At 43.2% G+C, this 24,212-nt stretch overlaps 1 protein-coding gene across 1 annotated transcript; it reads right to left on the minus strand.

The window, feature by feature from the left end:
* Positions 1–838: 838 nt before the first annotated feature.
* SLC6A16 (solute carrier family 6 member 16) lies at positions 839–23,030 on the minus strand. Its single transcript, XM_047709765.1, is given in 18 exon segments — positions 839–1,060; positions 1,282–1,322; positions 1,325–1,419; positions 3,454–3,613; positions 3,754–3,955; positions 4,277–4,389; positions 4,392–4,424; positions 4,427–4,461; positions 18,770–19,011; positions 19,177–19,287; positions 19,728–19,903; positions 20,111–20,237; positions 20,431–20,449; positions 20,451–20,579; positions 20,987–21,207; positions 21,209–21,363; positions 21,366–21,487; positions 22,984–23,030. Coding segments are annotated over 18 exon segments (2,208 nt in total). The 5' UTR covers positions 22,989–23,030.
* Positions 23,031–24,212: the final 1,182 nt, after the last annotated feature.

Raw genomic sequence — 24,212 nt, forward strand, 5'->3', positions numbered from 1 at the left:
AAAATCTTAAAACAAACAAACAAACAAAAAACCTGCCATGTCTTCTACCACACAGACATGGGGCCCTGGCGGGCTCAGCAATATAGACTGGTAGTTCCCTAAACTGGTGTGTGTCAATTCACAGTCTTGGAACCTCTTTTCAATTTTTAGACTCATTATAGGATTACCATGTCCCATTAGCAAATGCATTTATATTCTTTCCATCCTTGCTGAAGCCACCATTTCCCAGGTTTGTCTAGGGTAAAGGCCAATCCCTGGATAAAGCAAGGTTAGTAATAGAGATTCTGAACTTGCCATGGCAAGGAGAAGGCAGAAACTCTGGGCTGGATGGACATCTGGCTCTCAAAAGAAAGAACTCCTGGGGAAAAGACATTTATAGAAAAAAAGTCTGCTGACACCCAGTACTTGGAGTCCCAATGGACTGATTTATTGACCAACAGCATTACTCCTCCAGCTCCCTTCCAGGAGCTGAACAGATAAGAAGCAGATTTGTTAGGCATTACTGTGTGTGTGTGTGTGTGTGTGTATTCACTTACACACTCACACACTCTCACACACACACACTCACTCTCTCTCTCTGAGGAAGGGGATGGGGAAAACACAGAAACAGTGGTAACCAGGGAGGATGGGGTCTGGGAGGGGGCTGCAAATCCAGGCCCCATGAGTCAACCAAATAATGCCTTTCTCTTGGGAGTAAAAGCAGTTCTGCATCTGGGGATATCAACAGTTGCACATTGATATTAAGAGTTGCCCATTATGTTGTTTCAAGGAATGTGTGATGTCAAATGAATGAAATTAGGCAATCACCAACAGGTTGACCAGCAACTTGATTATCAGCTTACAGGACTTCTTCCTTTTGGACCTCTGTAATAAGTGCTGGCTGGATTAAGGGTAAGCACTTGGAGGATATCACAGGCTTGCCCTGGCTTGTGGAGCTGAAGGAAATCCTTTGGGTGAGGCAGTATATAAAGTATGTGGGGATGGGGAGGATGACCATGAGAAAAAGGGCAATAATCCCAAGCAGCCCCCATGATGGGTATTGTCGAAGAACCTCTTTTGACTGTGGAAAGATGGGAAAGGGGCTCAGAATGTCAAAGTTCCCAGAAAAGGAAGGACTGTAGAAGGGAAGGGTGGGAGGCGAAGGAGGGCAAGGAGGGCAGAGGACTAAGGAGTCTTTAGGGAATCAGGGAATGAGATGATAGGGTCTTTAGGCCATGAGTAGATTGAAAGATCTAGCCCCCACTCCCTAGGAAGGTCTGGTGTCAGGGGAGGGAGGCCCACACTGTTGGAGTCCCAGGCCACATAGGTGATAGTCTTCGAGGCAGATGAATCACAGTAATCACAAACAGGGCTAGCAGCACAACTGGAGACAGAAAGCACCACAGCCAACGAATGATGAGAGAAGCATGATTGCCAAGTCTTCAAGGAACCTGGGAGAAAGGGCCACAAGACTGTGGGAGGCCTAGTCAGGCCTCACCCAGACTTGCAGGTTGAGGCCAGCCCGACCTTAGCATCTTTCAAATATTCTACTTCACCTCCAAACCTCTGATTCAGCTCAAGCCTCATCCTCTCTTATCTTCTCCCTAGTCAGTCCTGCATCCCAACCGAAGAAAATATTTTCAAACCTCCCTTTACTGCTCAAAACCTTTCATGGGTACCCAATGCCCTCAGGATAAAGGTCTAGTCCTTTCATTCATTCCATGAGTATGAAAGCGTTTATGATGTGCGAGGGACTCTTCTACATGCTGGGTATCCATGCTGAACAATGCAAACTAAAAAGGAAGGCAACACTTGACCCTCTGGGAACTTTCCTTAGTTTCTTCCAGCCCACGGATACAGCCTCCTCTACTGCAGGTTCTCAATCATAATAAATATCCAAGTGGGTTCTCTGGCCTAGAATGCCATTCTCTTTGTCTACCTATTCATCTTTCTGGACGATGCTCAACCACTTTTTCCTTTAGGATGCCTTCCCAGTCTCTCCAGGTCCCCCTAGAGTAGTCCCTGGCCACCTTGACTATAGACTTACCACCTGGACTGGGATTATCTGCTTATATATGTCTCCCTCTTCGGTGTCTATGTTTTTCGAAAGAAGGAACTCACTCTAATTTATTTGTATCCCAGTAATGACAAGGCCTTCCCAACACAAAGCCTCAAGAAAATTTTTTGAATGTGTGAACTACTCTCATTTGAAAATGCTGCCACCTAAGCCTTTTACTTCTGAATTATGCCACTTGGATGCCCACACACCAGCCTGTTAAAAGCCAGGCTCAGGAGTCCTTTGTGTTTTATTTGGATTTTCCCACTCTTCCTTGCACATTTATGTCTATCAGTCCCTGATTATCTTGTTCCCTCTTTTCTGGTGGCTTTTCCTTGCAGCATTAGAAGACATCTCTTTTTTTTTTTTTTTTAAGATTTTATTTATTTATTTGACAGACAGAGATCACAAGTAGGCAGAGAAGCAGGCAGAGAGAGAGGAGGAAGCAGGCTCCCAGCTGAGCAGAGAACTCGATGTGGGGCTCGATCCCAGGACCTTGGGATCATGACCTGAGCCGAAGGCAGAGGTTTAACCCACTGAGCCACCCAGGCACCCCTAGAAGACATCTCTTAACCTACACCTCTACCACCCTAGTCCAAGCCGTTGTTAGCTCTCACTTGGAATATTACAATAACACTTAACTGCTCTCCTTGCTTCGCTCTTGACTCAAGTCTATTTTCCGCACAGCAGTCTTATGTATTTAAAAGTAAATAAGTAAATCTGATGATGCCGCTCCCCTACTCAAAACCTTCCAGTGCCTCCACCCCTCAAGTAATGTATAAAAGCTAACTCCTGCAATGGCTTAGAAGGTCCTACATGATCTCCTGTTCTCTCTCTGGCTTCATCTACCAACAACCTACTCCAACCTGATCTCCTTCTTCCTCAGAAATTCCAGGCATAATGCTTCCTCTTGCCTCGGTACTTAAGTGTTTTCTCTACTTGGAACACTTCCTCAAAATCTGTCATGGCTCCTTCCTTCATTTCACTCAGGAGTCTGCTCAAATGTCACCTTATCAGAAAGGCCTTCCTTGCAGTCCTATCTAAATTAACACCCATGCATCTTCCCATTCTTTTTTTTTTTTTTCATATTCCCATTCTTGATCATCTTACTTTACCCTTAGATTTTCTGTCAATTATCAGCACCTGATATTTTTATATGTTCATCTGATTATTGTTTATTACTACCACAGAATATAAATTCCTTGAGGACAGGGATGCTTGTTTTATTCAATAACCTTGGTAAGTAAAACAGTGCCTGGCACATAATAAGCACTCAATAAGTATGTTAAGTATTGAATGAATGAACAAACAGGTTTTTCAGAAGGCCCTGAAGTTAAGAGTACCTATGTCACTCTAGCTGGGTGATAAGAGAGGCAACAAGAAAGGGGTCAACCTTCCCTATAGACCCAAGCTATCACCTCCTGGCCCCATAGGCCCAGCTCACAGCTATGTTTTCAAGTATGATGATGATGGTTATGGAGAAGACCGTCCAGTATTCACTCATCAGACTCATGTAGTAGATGCCTGAAGGTCGAGTGAAGAAGAGGCCACACAGGAACATGAGCACAAAGACAACCACTGGAGGAAACATTGGATCTGGATCAAGGTCAGAGGTCTGGTTGGGAGACAAGGGCTAAGCAGAGGTTATACACCTGGACTGGGTAAAAGTCTCAGAGAACTCAGGGCCATTGGTGGGAGCTGGGCACTGGTCAGAGTACCTGTAAGCAGCTTTGTATATTTCCTGAAAGAAGAAAAGGCGTCCTGGAGTGGGGTGAGGACGGCCTGCATGATCCCTTTCATGCTGCTCAGCCCCAGTGTCAGCAAAAGCAGGAGGAAGAGGATGGACCCGAAGACAGACCAAGGAATGAATGACATGACTTCAATGAAGGCCACAAATGCAATGACTGGCCCCGCCTTAACCTGTTTGAGGAGAGAGAGGGCAGGAGTTGAAGTGTCCTTGAACTTAACACAAACATACAGACAAGGATACTATCTATCTTCCCGGGGAAACTCTCTAAAAGCTGAGGGTCACTGAGAAGATCAGATCTCCAGGCTGACCCTCTGATGAGGAAAACCGAGCCACAGAAGGCATTCTGCAGGCTATAGTTCTTTGCATTACCAAGGCTGTAGGTTATCCTGCTGCTTCTGCGATTTTTTTTTCTAGTGCTAACAAAAGCTGAAATTTCTGTTTCGCTGAAGGCTTTGAGTAACTCCAGGCTCTCCTCACCTATTTTTACGGACCTTCGAAAACTGCTTCTCTAAGTTGCATTCAGTCACGTAGCTGAGGACCATGCTCTTGATGGGCTGGGGAAGGCTGCTGAGCCAGGAGCTGAAGATGGAGGTCCGGTCATAACCAGGTCGGGAGGGGGATGGGCCGCAACAGGCAGTCCCCCAGGGCTACCAGCTTCACAAGGGCTTCGGCACCCCTGGGGATGAGGAGTTGAATCACATAGAACATTTGGCTCCTTAAGAAATTGTCTCCTTTTTCCTTATCTTCTAGAAAAGAAAGTATACCACTAACCTAGCACTACTGATCTAGGTAAGGTAGAGCCTGGGATAAAACCTAGAAGGTACCCACCTTCATGATCATGAATTTGCGTGAGCCTGGAGAATTTATGACCCCGGAAGAAGTGTTTTCTATTGTCTCTGCGGGGACTCTGGGGTACCTGCTGCAGTGGTGGGGTCTCTTATTCACCACCTACCTCTTCCCTTTCTCTCTTCTTAGACTAGTGGGTAAAAGGCAATCTTCTAGGATTTGCATTACGAATGTCAGTGAGCACCATTTACTTAGATTACCACCTACATAATGCTCCCATGGAGTTGTGCCATGTGAGAGAAACTGCTTCTTAAACCTTTAGATCCGAGCCCTGCTGACCTCTTTAACTTTACCTTCTTCCCATGACCCTCTGCACATTTCATGCTTTAATCAGATTCAACCACTTACAGTTTCAGTGTTGGCCATGCTCTCTCATGCCCAAGACCAACCCTACCCCTGCTACCACTCTGCACTTGACTAATTCCTAAAAATCCTTAAAAATTCAGGTCAGCCTTTCTCTCTCCCAGCCATTTTGGCAGTTGCTCTTGGTTGGAGCCATCCGCACCTAAGGTGGGAAGATGGTGGCCCCAAAGAAGATGAAAAAGTCGTGGGAGTCGACCAACTCTAGGCTCCAGCTTGTTATGAAAAGTGGAAAGTACGTGCTGGGGTACAAGCAGACTCTGAAAATGGCCAGACATGGCAAAGCAAAACTGGTCATCCTCACCAACAATTGCCCAGCCTTGAAGAAATCTGAAATAGAATACTACGCCATGTCGGCCAAAACTGGTGTCCATCACTAGAGTGGCAATAATACTGAACTGGGCACAGCATGTGCGAACTACTAGAGTATGCACACTATCACTGGTCCAGGTGATTCTGATAACATTAGAAGCATACCACACAGACTGGTGAAGAGTAAATCATGTAGCATTTTTCTTTAATAAAACTGGCCACAGGGGCGCCTGGGTGTCTCAGTGGGTTAAACCCTCTGCCTTCGGCTCAGGTCACGATCTCAGGGTCATGGGATCAAGCCCTGGCAGGGAGCCTGCTTCCTCCTCTCTCTCCACCTGCGTCTCTGCCTACTTGTGATCTCTCTCTGTCAAATAAATAAATAAGATCTTGAAAAAAAAATAGCCACAGCTTGTTTAATAAAAAACAAAAATAGGGGCGCCTGGGTGGCTCAGTGGGTTAAGCCGCTGCCTTCGGCTCAGGTCATGATCTCAGGGTCCTGGGATCGAGTCCCGCATAGGGCTCTCTGCTCAGCAAGAAGCCTGCTTCCCTCTCTCTCTCTCTGCCTTCCTCTCCGTCTACTTGTGATCTCTCTCTGTCAAATAAATAAATAAAATCTTTAAAAAAATAAAAAATAAAAAATAAATAAAACAACTTGGCTTGTTGCTCTATACCAACTGCTTAGTGATAAGAGCAAAATGCAAGGTGCAGGGAAATAATTATTGTTCAATCACATCTTAGAAAATAAAATATGTCCTCTTGGTAATAGGCAATTTAAATATTTGGATCAACTGTCTCACTGTAGGTAATTTAAAAGTCTGAAAGATATTTTAAATCTTCTTAAAAGAATTAAAATATTGAAAAAGTGAGGAATTATTAGACAAAAATTGAAGTACAGACAAAAACAATGGGGGAAGGGGACATCCAAAACAACTTTTCCCTGAAGTAAAAGTCAAATACAGCAAACTATACCTATAGTTTCCAATTTTGTGATCTTTAAGAAATAAAAAGACCATGGAGGTCAGATATAAAGCACCAGAGTCTGCACAAGTAAGAATCATGCTAAAAGGTTTTCCCTTAAACTTCACACTTCAAAGGGCTACACCTTCAGTATAAAAATGAACTAGAGGGGCACCTCAGTGGCTCAGTTGTTGGGCGTCTGCCTTCAGCTTGGGTCATGATCCCAGGGTCCTGGGACCAAGTCCCACATTGGCCCCCCTGTTTGGCGGGAGGGGGCTGCTTCCCTCTCCCACTCCCCCTGCTTGTATTCCCTCTCTCACTGTATCTGTCAAATAAATAAATAAAATCTTAAAAAAAAAAAAAGAAATGAGCAAAACAAAGGGAAATATTTAAAGTTCCTGGCATGTCATAAGCACAAGCCAGCCCTACCTTGGATTTGCAGCCCAAATATTTTGACTCTGGTCATCTCAAGAACTCAGGCTGAGAACTGAGATTCAAGCAGTCTCTTTCTAATGTCCCCCTGCATCAGGTAGAAACAAAAGTCCTATTTGGATGAATGCACCTGCATCCTAGGCCTTAAGAACTCCCACAAATATGGGTACCTGTGTGGCTCAGTTGATTAGATGTCGGCTCTTGATTTTGGCTTAGGCCATGATCTCAGGGCCAGGGGATCAAACCTCTTGTCAGGGTCTGCACGGAGCATGGGGGTCTGCTAGGGATTCTCTCTTCCTCTGCCTCTACCCCACCCCTTCCATTCACATTCTGTCTCTCTCTCAAATAAATAGACCTTTTTTTTAAAAAAGGAAGAGAGCACAAGCAGGGGGAGTAGCAGAGGGAGAGGGAGAAGTAGGCTCCCCGCTGAGCAAGGAGCCTGATGCAGGGCTCAGTCCCAGGACCCTGGGATCATGACCTGAGCTGAAAGCAGACACGTTAATATAACTGACTAAGCCACCCAGGTGCCCCTAAATAGATCTTTAAAAAAAAAAAAAAAAAAAGAGGGGCGCCTGGGTGGCTCAGTGGGTTAAAGCCTCTGCCTTCGGCTCAGGTCACGATCCCCGGGTCCTGGAATCAAGCCCCGAATCAGGCTCTCTGCTCAGCAGGGAGCCTGCTTCCTCCTCTCTCTCTGCCTGCTTCTCTGCCTACTTGTGATCTCCGGCTGTCAAATAAATAAATAAAATCTTAAAAAAAAAAAAAAAGAGAATTCCCACAAATAATGATCAAATAAATAGGACACAGAGAGAATGAAGTAAACAAAAAGAGACACCATGAGCAATAACCATCAGAAACAACACAGTAAAAATCAACCTAAAGTTACTTCCAAATATTAGAATTTTTGAAGATTATAATACAACATATTTGCTAACATAATAAAAGATAAGCTTAGAAATATTTGAAAGGAAAAAGAAACTATAAACTGGCCATGAGGATTTTAAAAAACCAAATGGAACATCTTGAAAAAAAAATAACAAACTTAAAATCGAGTGTGAATAATTCTACTGTCAGCCACAATGAAGCAAAAGGGGTACAACTTACCCTCCCATTGTAAACAACCAGACAATGGGACAAAATTTGTAAAACAACTGTCTTCAGACATTAAATAATAGGCAGCACAAGACTTTGAACCCCGAGAGAAGGGAAACAAATGAGGTGTGCCGCACAACGGCCCTGGTTTTCTGCCTGAAAATACATTCTGGTCTGCAGAGGGGGGAAGAAGACTGCAAGCAAAGCATGGCAGTCTCACTGAGTTGAAGAAGCAAAGGAGTTCAAAGAGGCTGAAGCAGCTGGGAGTTTCAAGGAAGAATTCTGGAGGAGAGGAAGCTGGAAAGAAAAAGAAAAGTTTACATAGGAGTCCCCTTGAGTCTTTGCTGCATTTTAAGATGCACGTGTGTAGGGTGAAAATCCACAAGACCATGTAAAAAGTAACTGGAAAATATCTAAGTTCTGGATGAGGTATTCTGTGAGGATCCCAGGAAGGACATCCCTTAGCAACGGGAATGAACTATTTCTGGAAAAGAAACTACTCTAGATCCATTCTAATGAAGCTTAAAATCAAGCCTCAAAAGGATCAAAGTAAACCACAAGTAACACTGCCTGCTAGGAAAAAGCTCACTACTCACTGCAGGAAGACAACAGAAGCCAGACACCCCAACACATACAATTTACAAAGTCCAGCATCCAGTCAAAAATTAGTAAACAAATTTCGGGAGGAATATGATCTATATTCAGGAGTAAAATCAGTAAATAACACAATAAATAAAATAGTGCAATAAATGGCAGAGATGATGGAATTAGCAATCAGGGATATCAAAAGAGCTATTAAAACCATGTTAAAGGGGCGCCTGGGTGGCTCAGTAGGTTAAAGCCTCTGCCTTCAGCTCAGGTCATGATCCCAGGGTCCTGGGATGGAGCCCCGCATCAGGCTCTCTGCTCAGCAGGGAGCCTGCTTCCCTTCCTCTCTCTCTGCCTGCCTCTCTGCCCGCTTGTGATCTCTGTCAAAAAAAAAAAAAAAAATCTTGAAAAAACAAAAACAAAAACATACTGGAGATTCCAGTCAATGCCATAAAGCAAGTAAAATAACCTCTAAAAGATAAGCAGGAGGAATAAAAGTCTTCATTCAAATCTACATGATTATATATGTAGAAAAACTTAAAGCTACAAAAAGAGGAGTTTATCAAGATTAATATACACAGGGGCGCCTGGGTGGCTCAGTGGGTTAAGCCGCTGCCTTCGGCTCAGGTCATGGTCTCGGGGTCCTGGGATCGAGTCCCGCATCGGGCTCTCTGCTCAGCAGGGAGCCTGCTTCCCTCTCTCTCTCTCTGCCTGCCTCTCTGTCTACTTGTGATCTCTCTCTGTCAAATAAATAAATAAAATCTTTAAAAAAAAAAAAAGATTAATATACACAAATCAGTTGTACCTCAATAACTAAACAATGAAGAATGAGAATTAAAGTTTAAGGATATTATTTACAATAGAATATAAAACATGAAATCATTAGAGATAAACTTTACAAAATATGTGCAAGACATTTTATATACTGAAACTTACAAAGTATTACTGTGTGAAATTAAGGAATATCCAAATAACAGAGATACACCATGTTCCTGAATCAGAAGACACTGTATTGCTAATTATTCATTCTTCTCAAAATGATCTGTTGATCCAATCAATAATTCAATCCCAATTAACAACATAGTAGGATTTTATCTTTGTAAAAAAAAAAAAAATGACAAACTAATTCTAAAATGTATGCAGAGTGAAGATACACAATAGCCAAAACAATTTTGGAAAATAATAACACAATTGGAGAATTTACACAATTTGATTTTAAGATTTAGTATAATAGGGATGCCTGGGTGGCTCAGTGGGTAAAGCCTCTGCCTTTGGCTCAGGTCACGATTCCAGGGTCCTGGGATCGAGCCCACATCGGGCTCTCTGCTCAACAGGGAGCCTGCTTCCCCCGCCCCCCAAAGCCTGCCTCTCTGCCTACTTGTGATCTGTCAAATAAATAAATAAAATCTTTTAATAAATAAGATTTACTATAATATATTAGTAATCACAACAGGACGCTATTGGCAAATTGACTAGGGTAGTCTGGAAACAGACTTAAACATCTATGGTCAATCGACTTTCAATGAAGATAACAAGGCAATTTGATGAGGAAAAGATTGTCTTTTTCAACAAATGATGCTGGAACAAATGGGTATCTAAAAGGGAAAAATAATTAACCCTGACTTTACTCCACACCTTGCACAAAAATTTACTTGAAATAGAGGATATGTGAACAACAAAAAAAGCTAAAACTGTAAAGCTCCTAGGAGAATATGAAAAAAGACAAATACCACATGCTTCTACTTATTATATAAGGAATCTAAAATAGTCAAACTAATAGAAACAGAAAGTGGAAAGATGTTTATCAGAGGCTGAGGAGAGAGGGGAAAGGGAGTATGTTGTTTAAATGGTGTAGTTTCAGTTTTGCGAAATGAAAACATTCTGGAGATCGATTTCACAACAATGTAAATCTATTTCACAGTACTGAACTGCATACTTAAAGATGGTTTAGTAACTCTCATGTTATGTTTTTTCTAATCAAAAAATGCTACTAAAAATGGGCAGAAGACGTGAACAGACCTTTCTTCAAAGAAGACATCCAGATGGCCAACAGACGTATGAGAAGATGCTCACCATCGCTCATCATCAGGAAAATGCAAATCAAAACTACAGAGAGATAGCACCTCACCTCTGTCAGAATGGCTAAAATTAACAACACAGGAAACAACAGATGTCCTCGAGGATGCAGAGAAAAAGGAAACTTCATGCATTTTTGGTGGGAATGCAAACTGGTGCAGCCACTGTGGAAACCAGTATGGAGGCTCCTCAGTAAGTTAAAAATAGAGCTACCCCATGATCCAGTAATTGCACTACCAGTATTTACCCAAAAAATACAAAAATACAAATTCAAACGGAATACATGCCCCTATGTTTACTGCAGCATTATTTACAAAAGCCAAATTAATGGAAGCAGCTCAAGTGTCTCTCAAGAGATGAATGGACAGAGATGTGGTACGTACACACATGTACATGTTCACACACACACACACACACACAGGAATATTATTCAGCCGTAAAAAAGAGTGAAATCCTGCCATTTGCAACAACATGGATGGAACTAATACTAATCTAAAGTCTAATACTAAATGAGATTAAGTCGTTAGAGACACACAAATACCATGTGATTTCACTCATAAGTGGAATTTAAGAAACAAAACAAACAACAAGCAGGAGAAAAAAGAGAGAAAGACAAACCAAGAAACAGATTCTTTTTTTTTAAGGTTTTATTTATTTATTTGACACAGAGAGAGAGAGATCACAAGTAGGCAGAGAGGCAGGCGAAGAGAAAGGGAAGCAGGCTCCCCGCTGAGCAGAGAGCCCGATGCAGGGCTCGATCCCATCCCTGAGACCATGACCTGAGCCAAAGGCAGAGGCTTAACCCACTGAGCCACCGGCACCCCCAAGAAACAGATTCTTAACTATAGAGAACAAACTAAGGGCTACAAGAGGGGAAGAGGGTGGGGGATGGGTGAAATAGGTGATGGAGATTAAGGAGTACACTTACCATGATGACAAAAAAAAAAAAGAAATGCTGCCATAGTCACTACACAAAACAAAAAAACACCAAACACAATGAAAAAGGCTGTATAGTGAAAGAAGCCAAAAACAAAAGCTCCCATCATATTGTTTGATTAGATTTATAATAAATGTCCAGAATAGGCAAATCCATAGAGACAGAAAGTAGCTTACTGGTTTCCAGGGGCTCAGAGGAGAATAATGGACATGACAGCTAATGGGGTTTCTTTTGAAGGTTATGAAAATAGGCAGTAGATTTGAAAAGAGAAGCCAGAAGAAATGTAAAATGCCAACAGCACTTTAAAAGACAGCCAAGATTGGGGCACCTGGGTGACTCAGTGGGTTAAGCCTCTGCCTTCGGCTCAGGTCATGATCTCAGGGTCCTGGGATAGAGCCCTGCATCAGGCTCTTGGCTCAGCGGGGAGCCTGCTTCCCCCCTCTGCCTGCTGGTCTGCCTACTTGTGATCTCTCTCTCTCTCTCTCTCTGTCAAATAAATAAATAAATAAAATCTTTAAAAAAAAAAGACAGCCAACATAATTAGTCATTAGGGAAATGCCGTTAAAATCACAATGACACAGCACTGTACATATCTACTAGAATGGATACAATTTACAAAACTGATGTTATCAAGTATTGGCAAGGTTGTGGAGCCACTGGAACTCCCATACCTTGCTACTAAACATGTAAAATTGGTAAAAACAACTTTTAAAACAATTTAGCAGTTTTTTTATGAAGTTAAACATACAGTAACCATATCGCCCTCTCCTAAGTATTCACCCAAAAGAAATGAAAATGTATTCACACAAAGTCTTATACATGAATGCCCCCAACATTTCAACTCATCACAGCCCCAAATCAGAACTCAAATGCCCATAAACAGGAAAATGATTAAACATAATTGTGGTATATTCATAAAACAGAATAGTTACTCAGCAATAAAAAGAGACAAACCAAAACACCTCCAATTTTATATATATATATATATATATATATATACATATATATATATTTATATATATGTATTTCTTAAAGATTTTATTTATTATTTATTTGACAGACAGAAATCACAAGTAGGCAGAGAGGCAGGCAGAGAGAGAGGGAGAAGCAGCTCCCCACTGAGCAGACAGCCCGATGCGAGGCTCAATGCCAGGACCCTGGGATCATGACCTGAGCCGAAGGCAGAGGCTTTAACCCTCTGAGCCACCCAGGCACCCTCCTCCAACAATATAGACGAAAAAAGACAAATACCTTATGCTAAGTAAAATAAGTCAGATATAAGAATGCACTATGAATCCACTTACTCTAGAAAAGAAAAATATAATCCATAGTGATACAAAACAGATCAGTAATTGACTGGGGCCAGGGTACAGAAAACATAGATGGAAAATATGAAAGTTCAGGAGAGCTGGATGGTATGATGAGAAAATCTGACAGATGGGATAAGATGGACAATGAGGCAGAGGTAATATGTGAACAAGTAAAAGTGGAGAATTTTCAGAAGTAGTGAAAAACAGTAATTCACAGATACAAGGAGCTAAAAGAATCCCAAGCAAAACTGAAGAATTCCCCTTGAGATATAATGAATTTGCAGAAAACTAAATAAAGAGCAGCAATCTTAAAACGTGCTTGAGGAAAAGACAGATTACCTCCACATCGACAAGTGAATGCCTAACAGTCACAATGAAAGTTGGCAGATCATGGGAAGAAGAGAGCCAGAAAGGGAGCCCCAAATTCTCTGTATAAGCTTTGTCCTAATCTCCAGCTGACTCTAAATAACTCCAAGCTGTCCAATGGAAGATAAAAATGCTGAAATAAAATTTCAGTTAGTACATACGACAGGAAAGAAAGTTTCCGCTTAGAGTTTAGTCAAGTTAACTGCCTGCTTAGTAAAACAACTACAACAAAACTAATACACATTTGAGAAACATAACAAAATCCAGAGTCTCCACACCACATCTACAATGTGCCAGATACAATTAAAAAAAAAAAAAAAAAAAAAAAAACTCTTGGCACATGCAAAGATTCAGACCTGCTTCTCCCTCTCCCTCTGCTTATAGCTCATGCTCTCTCTGACAAAGAAATAAATAAAATCATTTAAAAAAAAAAAGGAGTCCAGCAGGAAACAGTACATTTTTTAAGTGCTGAAGGAAATGGACTGTCAACCTAAAAGTCTTCATCCAAAGAAAATATCCTTCAAGAATGCAGGTAAATTAGACAGGGCAGGTCATACGATGAGCACTGGGTGTTACATGCAACTGATGAATTACTGAACTCAGTATCTGAAACTAATGATGTACTATGTTGGCTAACTGAATTTAAATTAAAAAAAAAAAGAATGAACATAAATTAAGGCATTTTCAGATGAAGGGAACTCCAAACGTTCACTGCCAACATAACCTGCCAAAAAAAAAAAAAAAAAAAGTTGAAGGTTTCAGATGGAATAAAAATTATACAGGAGGGTAAATTCAAACTTCAGAAATGAAGAAAGACCAACAAAAATGCTAGGTTTCTAGATTAAAAATAATAGAATATTTTCCTCCCCTTAAGTTTTAGAATACGTGTCAGTTGAAAGAAAACATACGTTAATCAGAAGCAAAAGTTTTAACGTTGTTTGATGGGGTCTTCAATATAAGTTAACGTAGTACATATGGCAACTATATCACAAAGGGTTGGAGGACAAAGGGCCATGTAGGGGGGTAAGGTTTTATATTCCACTTAGAGTGTAAAATAATAATTCTAAGTAAACTGTAGAAAGTTAAGTGTGCACTTCTGTTGGGTTGTTTTCTTAGTGAGTTTTAGGACCTCTTTACGTATTCTGAATATAAGTGTACAGATATATACATTTCTCCAGTTTTGGGACATGCATTTTCATTATTTTAATAAGTGTATCTTTTCAAAGAAAAAATGGTTTGAATTTTTAAGGCATCCAATTTTTTTTTTTAATTTATGTATTTGACAGATAGAGATCATAAGTAGGCAGGGAGGCAGATGGGGGATGGGCTAGGGACTGGCTCCCTGCTGAGCAGAAAGCCCCTTTCGGGGCTCGATCCCAGGACCCTGAGATCATGACCTGAGCTGAAGGCAGAGGCTTTAACCCACTGAGCCAGCCAGGCGCTCCATCCAATTTTTTTTCTTTAAGTAGGCTCCATGTCCCGCTGGGAGCCCAGTGCAGGGCTTGAACTCACAACCCTGAGATCACGACCTGAACCGAGATCAAGAACTGGACTCTTAGCCGACTGATCCACCCAGGCGCCCTGCGGCACCCTATTATTAACTATAACAAGGGCTCACCTACTAAGGGGGATGAGAACTGTAAAACATGGAGGAACCACAGATACAGAGAATGGCAGGCACTACCACCAGGCCTAAGGCAGAACATCTAAGAAAGGAATGAATATGAAAGAGTGATTCCCAGAATATATTATTAAATGAAAAAGGAAAAGGCTACCTACTGTGTAAGAAAGAAGGCTAAATAAGAAAATATACATCTTTCTCCTTATCTCTACAAACACAAGAAGGATAAACCAAAAAAGAATGAGATTGATTACCTACAGGGGATGGATAGGAACTGGGTTGAAGTGATGGTGGAGGACTGATACTTCTCTGAGCATCCTTTTGTATAATTTTGTCTTTTGAAACCATGTTAATGTTTAACACTAAAATAAAAGTGTGGAGGGATATTAAAATTCCATACAAACAGAAATAAATGAACATAACCGTATTTCACGTGAGTAACAATCATACTGAATGTAGGAAAAAGAACTAACCCAAGTGATTTTTGAGTACAGTATTTTGATTATAAAATTCAGGACAAAGACAAAAGTTGTCAACAAATACTAAACCCTGGGATTAGTATGTTTGTTTTTGCAATGGTATGAGCTAAGAAATCTTTAACTATTTGCTGTGCATTCTACCATGGAGATTATGCGTGTGTGTGTGTGTGTGTGTGAGAGAGAGAGAGAGAGAGAGACAGACAGACAGACAGACAGACAGAAACAGCGACAGAAAGAGAGGAAAAAGAGATCACTACAACCCTAAAAATACTATGGAAAATAATTTGGCAGGATCTAGTGAAGCTACAGATACATGTGGTAGAAACACGGCTACTGTATCTTACAGCTCCTCCCAACAAGAGGTAAAGTCTATTTTTCCACCCTGCGAACCTGAGGTGGCTTTGGGACTTCCTCTGATAAAGCACTGTGGCAGCAGCGACACCAGGAGCATTCCCATGCTGAGGTTTCGACGCTTTACGGATTCCATCTGTGTTCGTGAATCTTCACGTGAGGAAGCCCAAGCTAAGGGCATGGAGAGGTCTCCCGGAAGAGAGCAGCCCTTGCAGATCCGCCAGCTGACTGGAGCACTGGAGTGCGCCGGCCAACACCCACACGTAACAAAGCAGTGCAGTCCCAGCCGGGCCCGGCTAAATGCAGAACTGTGAGGTAACCTGTGCAAGCCCAACAGAAGAATTCTCCAGCCAACTGACAAAATCATAAGAAATTAGAAATCGTTCTTGGGTTCAGCCAATTCCGTCTGGAATGCTCTGTTACACAGTAATAACTAACTGCATCAACAGTCTCACCCACTGACGTATACCCTAGACAAACGTGCACACAAGTAGGACATGAGCAACATGTGTAAGAATGTTTAGAGCAGGGGCGCCTGGGTGGCTCAGTGGGTTAAGCCTCTGCCTTCAGCTCAGGTCATGATCCCAGGGCTCTGGGACTGAGCCCCGAGTCGGGCTCTCTGCTCAGCGGGGAGCCTGCTTCCCCCCCACCGCGCCCCCCCACCGCATGTCTCTCTGCCTACTTGTGATCTCTGTCTGTCAAATAAATAAATAAATAAAATCTTTAAAAACAAATGTTTAGGGGCGCCTGGGTGGCTCAGTGGGTTAAGCCGCTGCCTTCGGCTCAGGTCATGATCCCAGGTCCTGGGTTCGAGCCCCACATGGGGCTTTCTGCTCAGCAGGGAGCCTGCTTCCTCCTCTCTCTCTGCCTGCCTCTCTGCCTACTTGTGATTTCTGTCAAATAAAAACAAATGTTTAGAGCAGAACTGTTCTAATAGCCAAAAACTAGAAAGACTCCAAATGTTCCACAGTAGAACGGATAAATAGTGACATGTTAATATACTAAACATTCTACAGCATTAAAGGCAGACCAGAGCTACACACAACATGAATTTTACAAACATATGTTGAATGAAAGAAGAAAAACACAAAAGAATACCAAGAGAATGTACATATAAATGAAAAAATGAAACTACATAAATGGACACACTATATTATTTTATAGGGGCACCTGGCTGACTCAGAAGAACATGTAACTCTTGATCTCAGGGCCTTAAGTTTGAGCCCCACATTGGGTGTAGAGATTATTTAAATAAATAAAACTTAAAAAAAAGAAAAAGAAAAAAGTTACTTTTAAAAAAAGTTGGGGCGCCTGGGTGGCTCAGTGGGTTAAAGCCTCTGCCTTCGGCTCAGGTCATGATCCCAGCATCCTGGGATCGAGCCCCACATCGGGCTCTCTGCTCAGCAGGGAACCTGCTTCCTCCTCTCTCTCTCTGCCTGCCTCGCTGCCTACCTGTGATCTCTATCTGTCAAATAAATAAAATCTTTAAAAAAAAAAAAAACTTTAAAAAAAGCTATATTGTAGGGGCACCTGGCTGGCCCAGTCAGTAGTGCCTGCCACGCTCAATCGCAGGGTCATGAGTTCAAGCCCCACGGAAGTACAAATTAAACTCTATTGCTCAGAGGGGCAGCTGGGTGGCTCAGTCAGTTAAGCTAATGGCTTCAGCTCAGGTCATGAATTCAGGGTCCTGGAATGGAGTTCCACATCGGGCTCCTTGCAGTGGGGAGCCTGCTTCTCCCTCTCTTCCCTGGCTCGTGCTCTCTATAGCTATCTCTGTCTCGCTCTCAAATAAATAAATAAAATCTTTCTTTTTTAAGTTAAAACTATATTTCTTAGATATGCATACATAGGTAGTAAAATATATAGAAAAACAAAGAACTAATTATCATAAAAGCCAAGATAGTAGTTGGGAGGAAAGAGGTTGTAATCGGAGATACATAGCGAGCTTCTAGGGTCATTCTAGTCCGTAACATGGAGGGTATTTATTTTATAGTTATTTATGCTGCACTTTTGGTTTTATGTGTGTTTCTGTATGCATGTAATATGTCATAATAAAATGTTTTTGAACATTAAAAAGTGCCATTATACTTCCACCAGACTGGCAAAAAGTCTGACCAAGTCTAATCAAATGTGCAGAAAGTAGAATACATGGAATTCTCACACATCATAAACCACTTCGGTAATGAGACAATATACGGTAAAACTGAAGGTGTGTACCCTCTACCCTGCAATCCCATTCCTGAGTATACACCCTAAGAGAACTCTCACACATATGCACATGTATATGCCCAGGTTTATTCTAGAAAAAAATGGTGGTTATCTACACAGGTTAGGATTACCAGGAAAATTTCGGCTTAGGTATGCCGCCTCTGGGAGTCTCTCTCTGAATGGCCCCATTAGAATTAATGGCTCTGTCTTCAGTCTTCCTCAACATCCCTGCTATTAGTTACCATGAGTTTACAACTGTCCAATTATGTAATTCCCCTGCCCCCTCCCTCAAAAACTGAAAACTCAATGAAGACAAGAACTATGGTCTGATTCGCCTGTCCACATCTTTGTGGTACACAAAGAATACTTTCTAAATGTCCGATAGGTGTTTTTGAAATTAATGCCTAAAGAATGAAAAACAGGGGTAAGCAGACCATAAAGATTCTAGTTCTGAGAGTCTCTTTGGGATTTAAGTACGATAGATTGACAGAAATCTCTAAATTTAGGAGATGAAAGTTACAAGTGAGGGCATTCAGGAAATGGAAAGTTCTCCAGATCTTGAATGATGGCCACTTTATTTTTTTAAAGATTTTATTTATTTATTTGACAGAAAGCAAGGTCACAAGTAGGCAGAGAAGCAGGCGGAGAGAGAGGGGGAAGCAGGCTCCCCAATGAGCAGAGAGCCCAATGCGGGGCTCCATCCCAGGACCCTGAGATCTTGACCTGAGCCGAACGCAGAGGCTTAACCCACTGAGCCACCCAGGCGCCCCAAATGTTTGCCACTTTTAACCTATCTCTGTGGTTGGCAATCTGAAGTGGATAGTAGCAATCTCCGGGTTTAAAGATTTCTAGGGCCAGAAAGGGCTCAGAGCAAGAAAATATGTGAGAGGGATTCTACTGTTTCTGTTCTTTGCTCCAGGGGAGAGTAGAGGCTTGCAAGTGCATCTGGGGTTGTCAAGTGTGAATGGGAGTCTTGCAACACCTTGAAAGTTAGAGTCTGTGGGTTTTAGAGTTCCCTGGGGCTGGGACCCTCCCTAAGGGGCTGGCCTTACTTCTCATTGCAGTGGTGCGAGATGACTGTAGCCCAGTAGCCCAGGATACAGAAGGCAGAAGAAGTGACCAGCAGCATGGAGAACCGGTTGACCAGAGCCACAAGAAATGCATCACTGAGACAGCTGGTGGATGGATGCACATGCGAGGATAAGGAGACAACAGGACCAAAGCCTAGACCCGAGGCAAACAAGACTTGATTTGCTGCTTGATACCACAAACTCATGTAGTACATAGCTGAGATCTAAAAAGGGGAAGACAATATAAGGAGAAATGTCAAAGAAGGAGAGGAGAATCTTAACAGAAATGGGGGGAAGGACACAGGTAAGTAATGGGGAAAAGATGTCCTAACAATAGACAGTAGGTGTCTCCTAAGGCCTGGTAGGGGAATGAGGGAGACGTACGTTACCTTGGCAAGCAACAAATGCTGAAAGCCAAAAGCTGCCGCTTCCAGGAGTAGACTCCGGAAGAGGAAACGGAGGATGATGAAATAGCGGGCTGGCACTAGGACACACATTACCTGAATTGAGAATGGGGCATATCAGCAACCATGTACCAATGGGGTCCACCAACTGTAAGTCAAAAGTGCTGAATCGGGGGCGCCTGGCTGGCTCAGTCAGTTAAGTGGTTAAGCTTGTGACTCTTGGTTTCAGCTCAGGCCATGATCTCAGGGACCTGGGATCAAGGCCCATATCTGGTTCGACCCTCAGTGGGGAGTCTAAGGATTCTCTCTCTTACCCCCTGCCCCTCCCCTCACTCATGTGTTCTCTCTCTTTCTCTCTAAAATAAAAAAAATCCTTTTTTTTAGGGTGAGTCAGAAATGAAGAGTTAGAAGAAAATTTTCAGCAACGGTCAAGGGCTAGTGGGAGCCGAAGACCAGAAGGAATGCGACATTAGGAGATCAGTGAGAACAACGTTGGAGGAGGTCGAAGGCATCCAAGAATGTCAATGACGGCTTACCTTCCCTGTGGACTTGAGCCCATTAATCATGAAAGCACCAACAAGACACCAGGACACCAATAAGGGCAGGTTCAGACTTAAGACTGGTGACCCACCATCCTCAATTCTGTCTGAGGCCTTCAAGATCAGCCAGTACCATAAGTACAGGGAGGGTGACGCCCGAACACATTTGGGATCTGAGGGCACCTGGCTTTAGACATGCCTGCTAGACAGGGCGACCCCTCCCCTCTTTAGCCCTTCTCCCACTTCCCGCTACTCCTTACCCCTCCCATTTCTTCTTTTTCTACTATTTTCCTCTTCTCTAACCCTCCTCACTCCTTTCTCCTCTTCCAAATTCCCCTCCAGCTGTTTCCCCTTCTCCTCCTCTTTCGCTTCCTCCTCACCAAAGTCACTGGAGTTCTCCAATAAGGGACATTTTTCCCATGGAACTGGAGAGTGGAAGGACTGGCCCAAGTAGAGGAGAGTCCAGGCATTGACCACATTCAAGTACAAGCCGGTGATGAAGCACACCTGGGGGCCAAGGAGGAGGTGGCTGACAGGGGGAAGATTAGGAGAGAAAAAAGGAAGGGATCTGACAAAGGACTGGGGACTTGAAGGGACTCAACCCATGGAAGTGAAGTCATGGGACCCCTCCCAGGACAAGGAACTGTTGGGGTGGGAGCGGGGCATTAAGGGTAGGCCTGGGCAGCCCAGGACTCCTTACCATGAAGCTGCTGTACCCCACCCATCCAGGGGCTGATGACCTTACATACACCAATGCTGCCCCGACACATCCTCTGACCAGCTGCCATCTCCAGGAATAGAAGAGGAACCCCGACCAAGAACAGCATGAGGATGTAGATGATGAGAAAACTGCCCGTTCAGGGGGTCAGGAGGGGCTCTGAGGACCACCCGGCTCGTCAGTGCCTGGACTTCCTTGGGGTCTGGGAAAACACGTTCCCCACCAGTGACCTCCCTCAGAGCCACCAGCATCAGGGCTCAACTGTTTCCACATCCCTCATAGTCCCAGGTGTCCCTTGGGTCACCTTCCAGTTCCTGGAAGACCCAGATGCCTAGTTTCCACCCCCAGTCTCCCTGACCCAGGCCTCCAACCCCACCATCCTCATATTCTGATAACCTGCGCCTCCCCCGCTCTCATGATCCTAGGTGGCCAGGCACCTGACTCCTATTCTCATAGTGCCCAGCTTCCAGCCTCTACAAATCCCAGAGTCCTTGGAGTTTAAAGCCCCCTGTGGATCCATGATTCCTGGTCCCCAGACTTACAACCTCCATTGTGAAGCCACAGGAGGAAAAAACGCCAGTGACTGTTTATCTTCATGGAGTAGCCCACCTGAGTCAGGATGTACTCAACCTTACTGGACCAGCATGGACGGGTAAAAAGGACCTCACGCTTTGCCTCCTCTGCAACTTGCACCTTCTCAGGTAAGGGTTTCTGGTTCAGGGCCTGGGTAGCTTCCACCTCCAGTCCACTGATTGGCTTGCATTGGCTGGCTCTCACCAGCCTGGATCTCCCAGGCCAGAGCCTTTGCGATCTGGGCCTCCAAATCCTGGGATTTTGAAACCCAGACCATCGGAGGCCAGTTAGCTGTGCTCCTGTCTTCCCAAGTCTGGCTTCCGAGGAAAGCCTCAGAAGCTCTGTCTCAGCAAATAAGGCGTTTGTCAGCAAAGATTTTGAAGCCTGGGCCTCTGTCTTCATTTCAGGCAGACTCTCTGGAGCAGCTCCAGCTTTTTCAAAGGAGTACTCACCTTCTTGAGTAGACCTTAAGGACACCAAAACCTAGATTTAGATTCCAGAGTTAAGAAATAACTTCCAAAACAATCCTCAGCACATCCTTAAAGCAAACCTTTCTGTTCCTACCACCACTGAAATTCAAAGCACACAATCTCTTACATAAGTTTCACCTCTTTGGGACACCTGCATGGCTCCGTCGGTTAAGCAGCTGCATTCGGCTCGGGTCATGATCCCAATGTCCTGAGATCGAGTCCAGCATTGGGCTCCTTGTTTGGCAGGGAGCCTGCTTCTCTCTCTGCCTCTGCCTGCCACTCTGCCTGCCTGTGCTCTCTCTCTCTTTCTCTCTCTCTGACAAATAAATAAATAAAACTTTATAAGTTTCACCTCTTAGAAATGTTTTGGTGCAAGGGATAAGGATTGAGATAGCCAAGCTAACAACTGGGAATTGCACTCAAAGCACTTCTGGAAACACTGAGGTATACTCCCTACAGAGGGAAGTACCCTTTATAGTGGGCTTTTGAATCAAGAAACAAAGTTAAGGGCCTCTAGCTTGCTCAGTCAGAAGAGCGTGTGACTCTTAATCTCGGGGTTGTGAGTTCAAGCCCTATGCTGGATGTAAAGATTACATGAGTAAAAAAACTTAAAAAAATAAAGAAAGAGGGGTGCCTGGGTGGGTCTGTCATTAAGCGTCTGCCTTCTGCTCAGGTCAGGATCCCAGGGTCCTCTGACTGAGCCTGCACTGGGCTCCCTGCTCAGCAGGAAGCTGATTCTCCCTCTCCCAGTCCCCCTGCTTGTGTTCCCTCTCTTGCTGTGTCTCTCTCTGTCAAATAAGAAAAGGAAAGGAAAGGAAAGGATAGGAAAGGAAAGAAATAAGAAAGAGGGTCCCCCAGCTGGCTCAGTCAAAAGAGCATGTGACTCTTGATCTTGGGATCGTTAAGTTTGAGCACTGGGTGTAGAGGTTACTTAAAAAAATAAAATCTTTAAAAAAAAAGAAAGAAAGAAATTTAATACTACATCTTCCTTATAACCTTAGGAAGTTTGCTTCACCTCTCTGAATTTTCTCATCTATAAAACACCAGGTCTTTGCTCAAATATCACCTCCCCAGAGATGTCTTCCCTGCCTGCCTATCTATAATAGCAGCTACCAGGGCATCTGGGTGGCTAAGTTGGTTAAGCTTCTGACTTCGGCCCAGGTCATGATCTTCAGGCCCTGGAATCCAGCCCCGCACTGGGCTCTGTGCTCAACGGCGAGTCTGCTTCTCTCTCTCCTTCTCCCTCTGCCCCTTCCCCTACTTGTGCTCTCTCTCTCTCAAATAAATAAATCTTTAAAATAAAATAAAAATAAAAACAAAATTAAAAAATAAAATAGTGGTTACCCACCCCCAATATTCTCTCCATTCTACTCCCTTTGATTTTCCACCTCCTGGTGTGATTATCTACTGATTTCTCATCTAGTCATTGTCTATCTCTGCCCTCCACCCCACCACCAACTGCTCTAACCCTAGCAAGAGGACAGTGCTCTACCTCATATCTGGGGTCACTCCCCTCTCTGCTCTCTGTGCTTCTGCCACTTTGACCTTTTGCTGGCTCCCCAAATGCTCTACAAGAGAATGGACAAGGAGTGTGCTGAAAAAGAAAAAACAAAACAAAACAAAAACAAAACAGGATGTGGAAGAGGGGAAGAGAGAGGGAACTGGAGTTTTCTTCCAGACGGTGAAGGAGCATGCCATCCAAAAGCAGAGGCAACAGGCAGGCATCAGGGCAGCACTGGTGCATCTGGGTCACAGAGATAATCAGTTATGAGACATACTGTTTTGAAAGAGTTCTTAGTAGCTCAAGAAATGCTTCTAATTAAATGACAAGTTTAAAAAAAAAAAACAACCAAAACTGAGATGCAAATCTCTGTCTTTAGTTCTATCTCTACTACATTTAAAAATGCAATGAGGGGCGCCTGGGTGGCTCAGTGGATTAAGCCACTGCCTTCAGCTCGGGTCATGGTCTCGGGGTCCTGGGATCGAGCCCCGCATCGGGCTCTCTGCTCCGCAGGGAGCCCGCTTCCCCCTCTCTCTCTGCCTGCCTCTCTGCCTACTTGTGATCTCTCTCTCTCTGTGTCAAATAAATAAATAAAATATTAAAAAAAATAAAAATGCAATGAGTAATATTCTGTTGTGTGTACATACATTGCTCAGCCATCAAAAAGAATGAAATCTTGCCACTTGCAATGACGTGGATGGAGCCAAGGTTTATTATGCTAAGCGAAGTCAGCCAGAAAAGACGAATACCACATAATTTCACTCATATGAAAAAACAATTTCACTCATATGTGGACTTGATGAAACAAAACAGATGAACATAGGGGGAAAAATAGAGGCAAACCATAAAAGAGCCTCTTATCTATAGAGAACAAACGGAGTGATGCTGGAGGTAGGTGGCTGGGGGGATGGGCTAAATGGGTGATGGGTACTAAGGAGGCACCTGCTATGATGAGCACTGGCTGTTGTATGTAAGTGACGAATCACTAAATTCTACTACTGAAACTAATATTACACTCTATGTTAACTAACTAGAATTTAAATAAAAACTTAAAAATATAGATATTTGTTTAAAGAAAAGTGTAATGAAAGCAAAGGCTGAAAGACAATATGTCAATACATAGACAACAGGAGACAGGTATTTTTATATCTTTCTCTCTGACTTTATTTTATTCAATTGTCTGAAAGAAGTATTACTTCAAAAAATCAAGAAAAATATGT

This window comes from Lutra lutra, chromosome 17 (assembly GCF_902655055.1).
Source record: "Lutra lutra chromosome 17, mLutLut1.2, whole genome shotgun sequence".
In the NCBI taxonomy this organism is placed as follows: domain Eukaryota; kingdom Metazoa; phylum Chordata; class Mammalia; order Carnivora; family Mustelidae; genus Lutra; species Lutra lutra.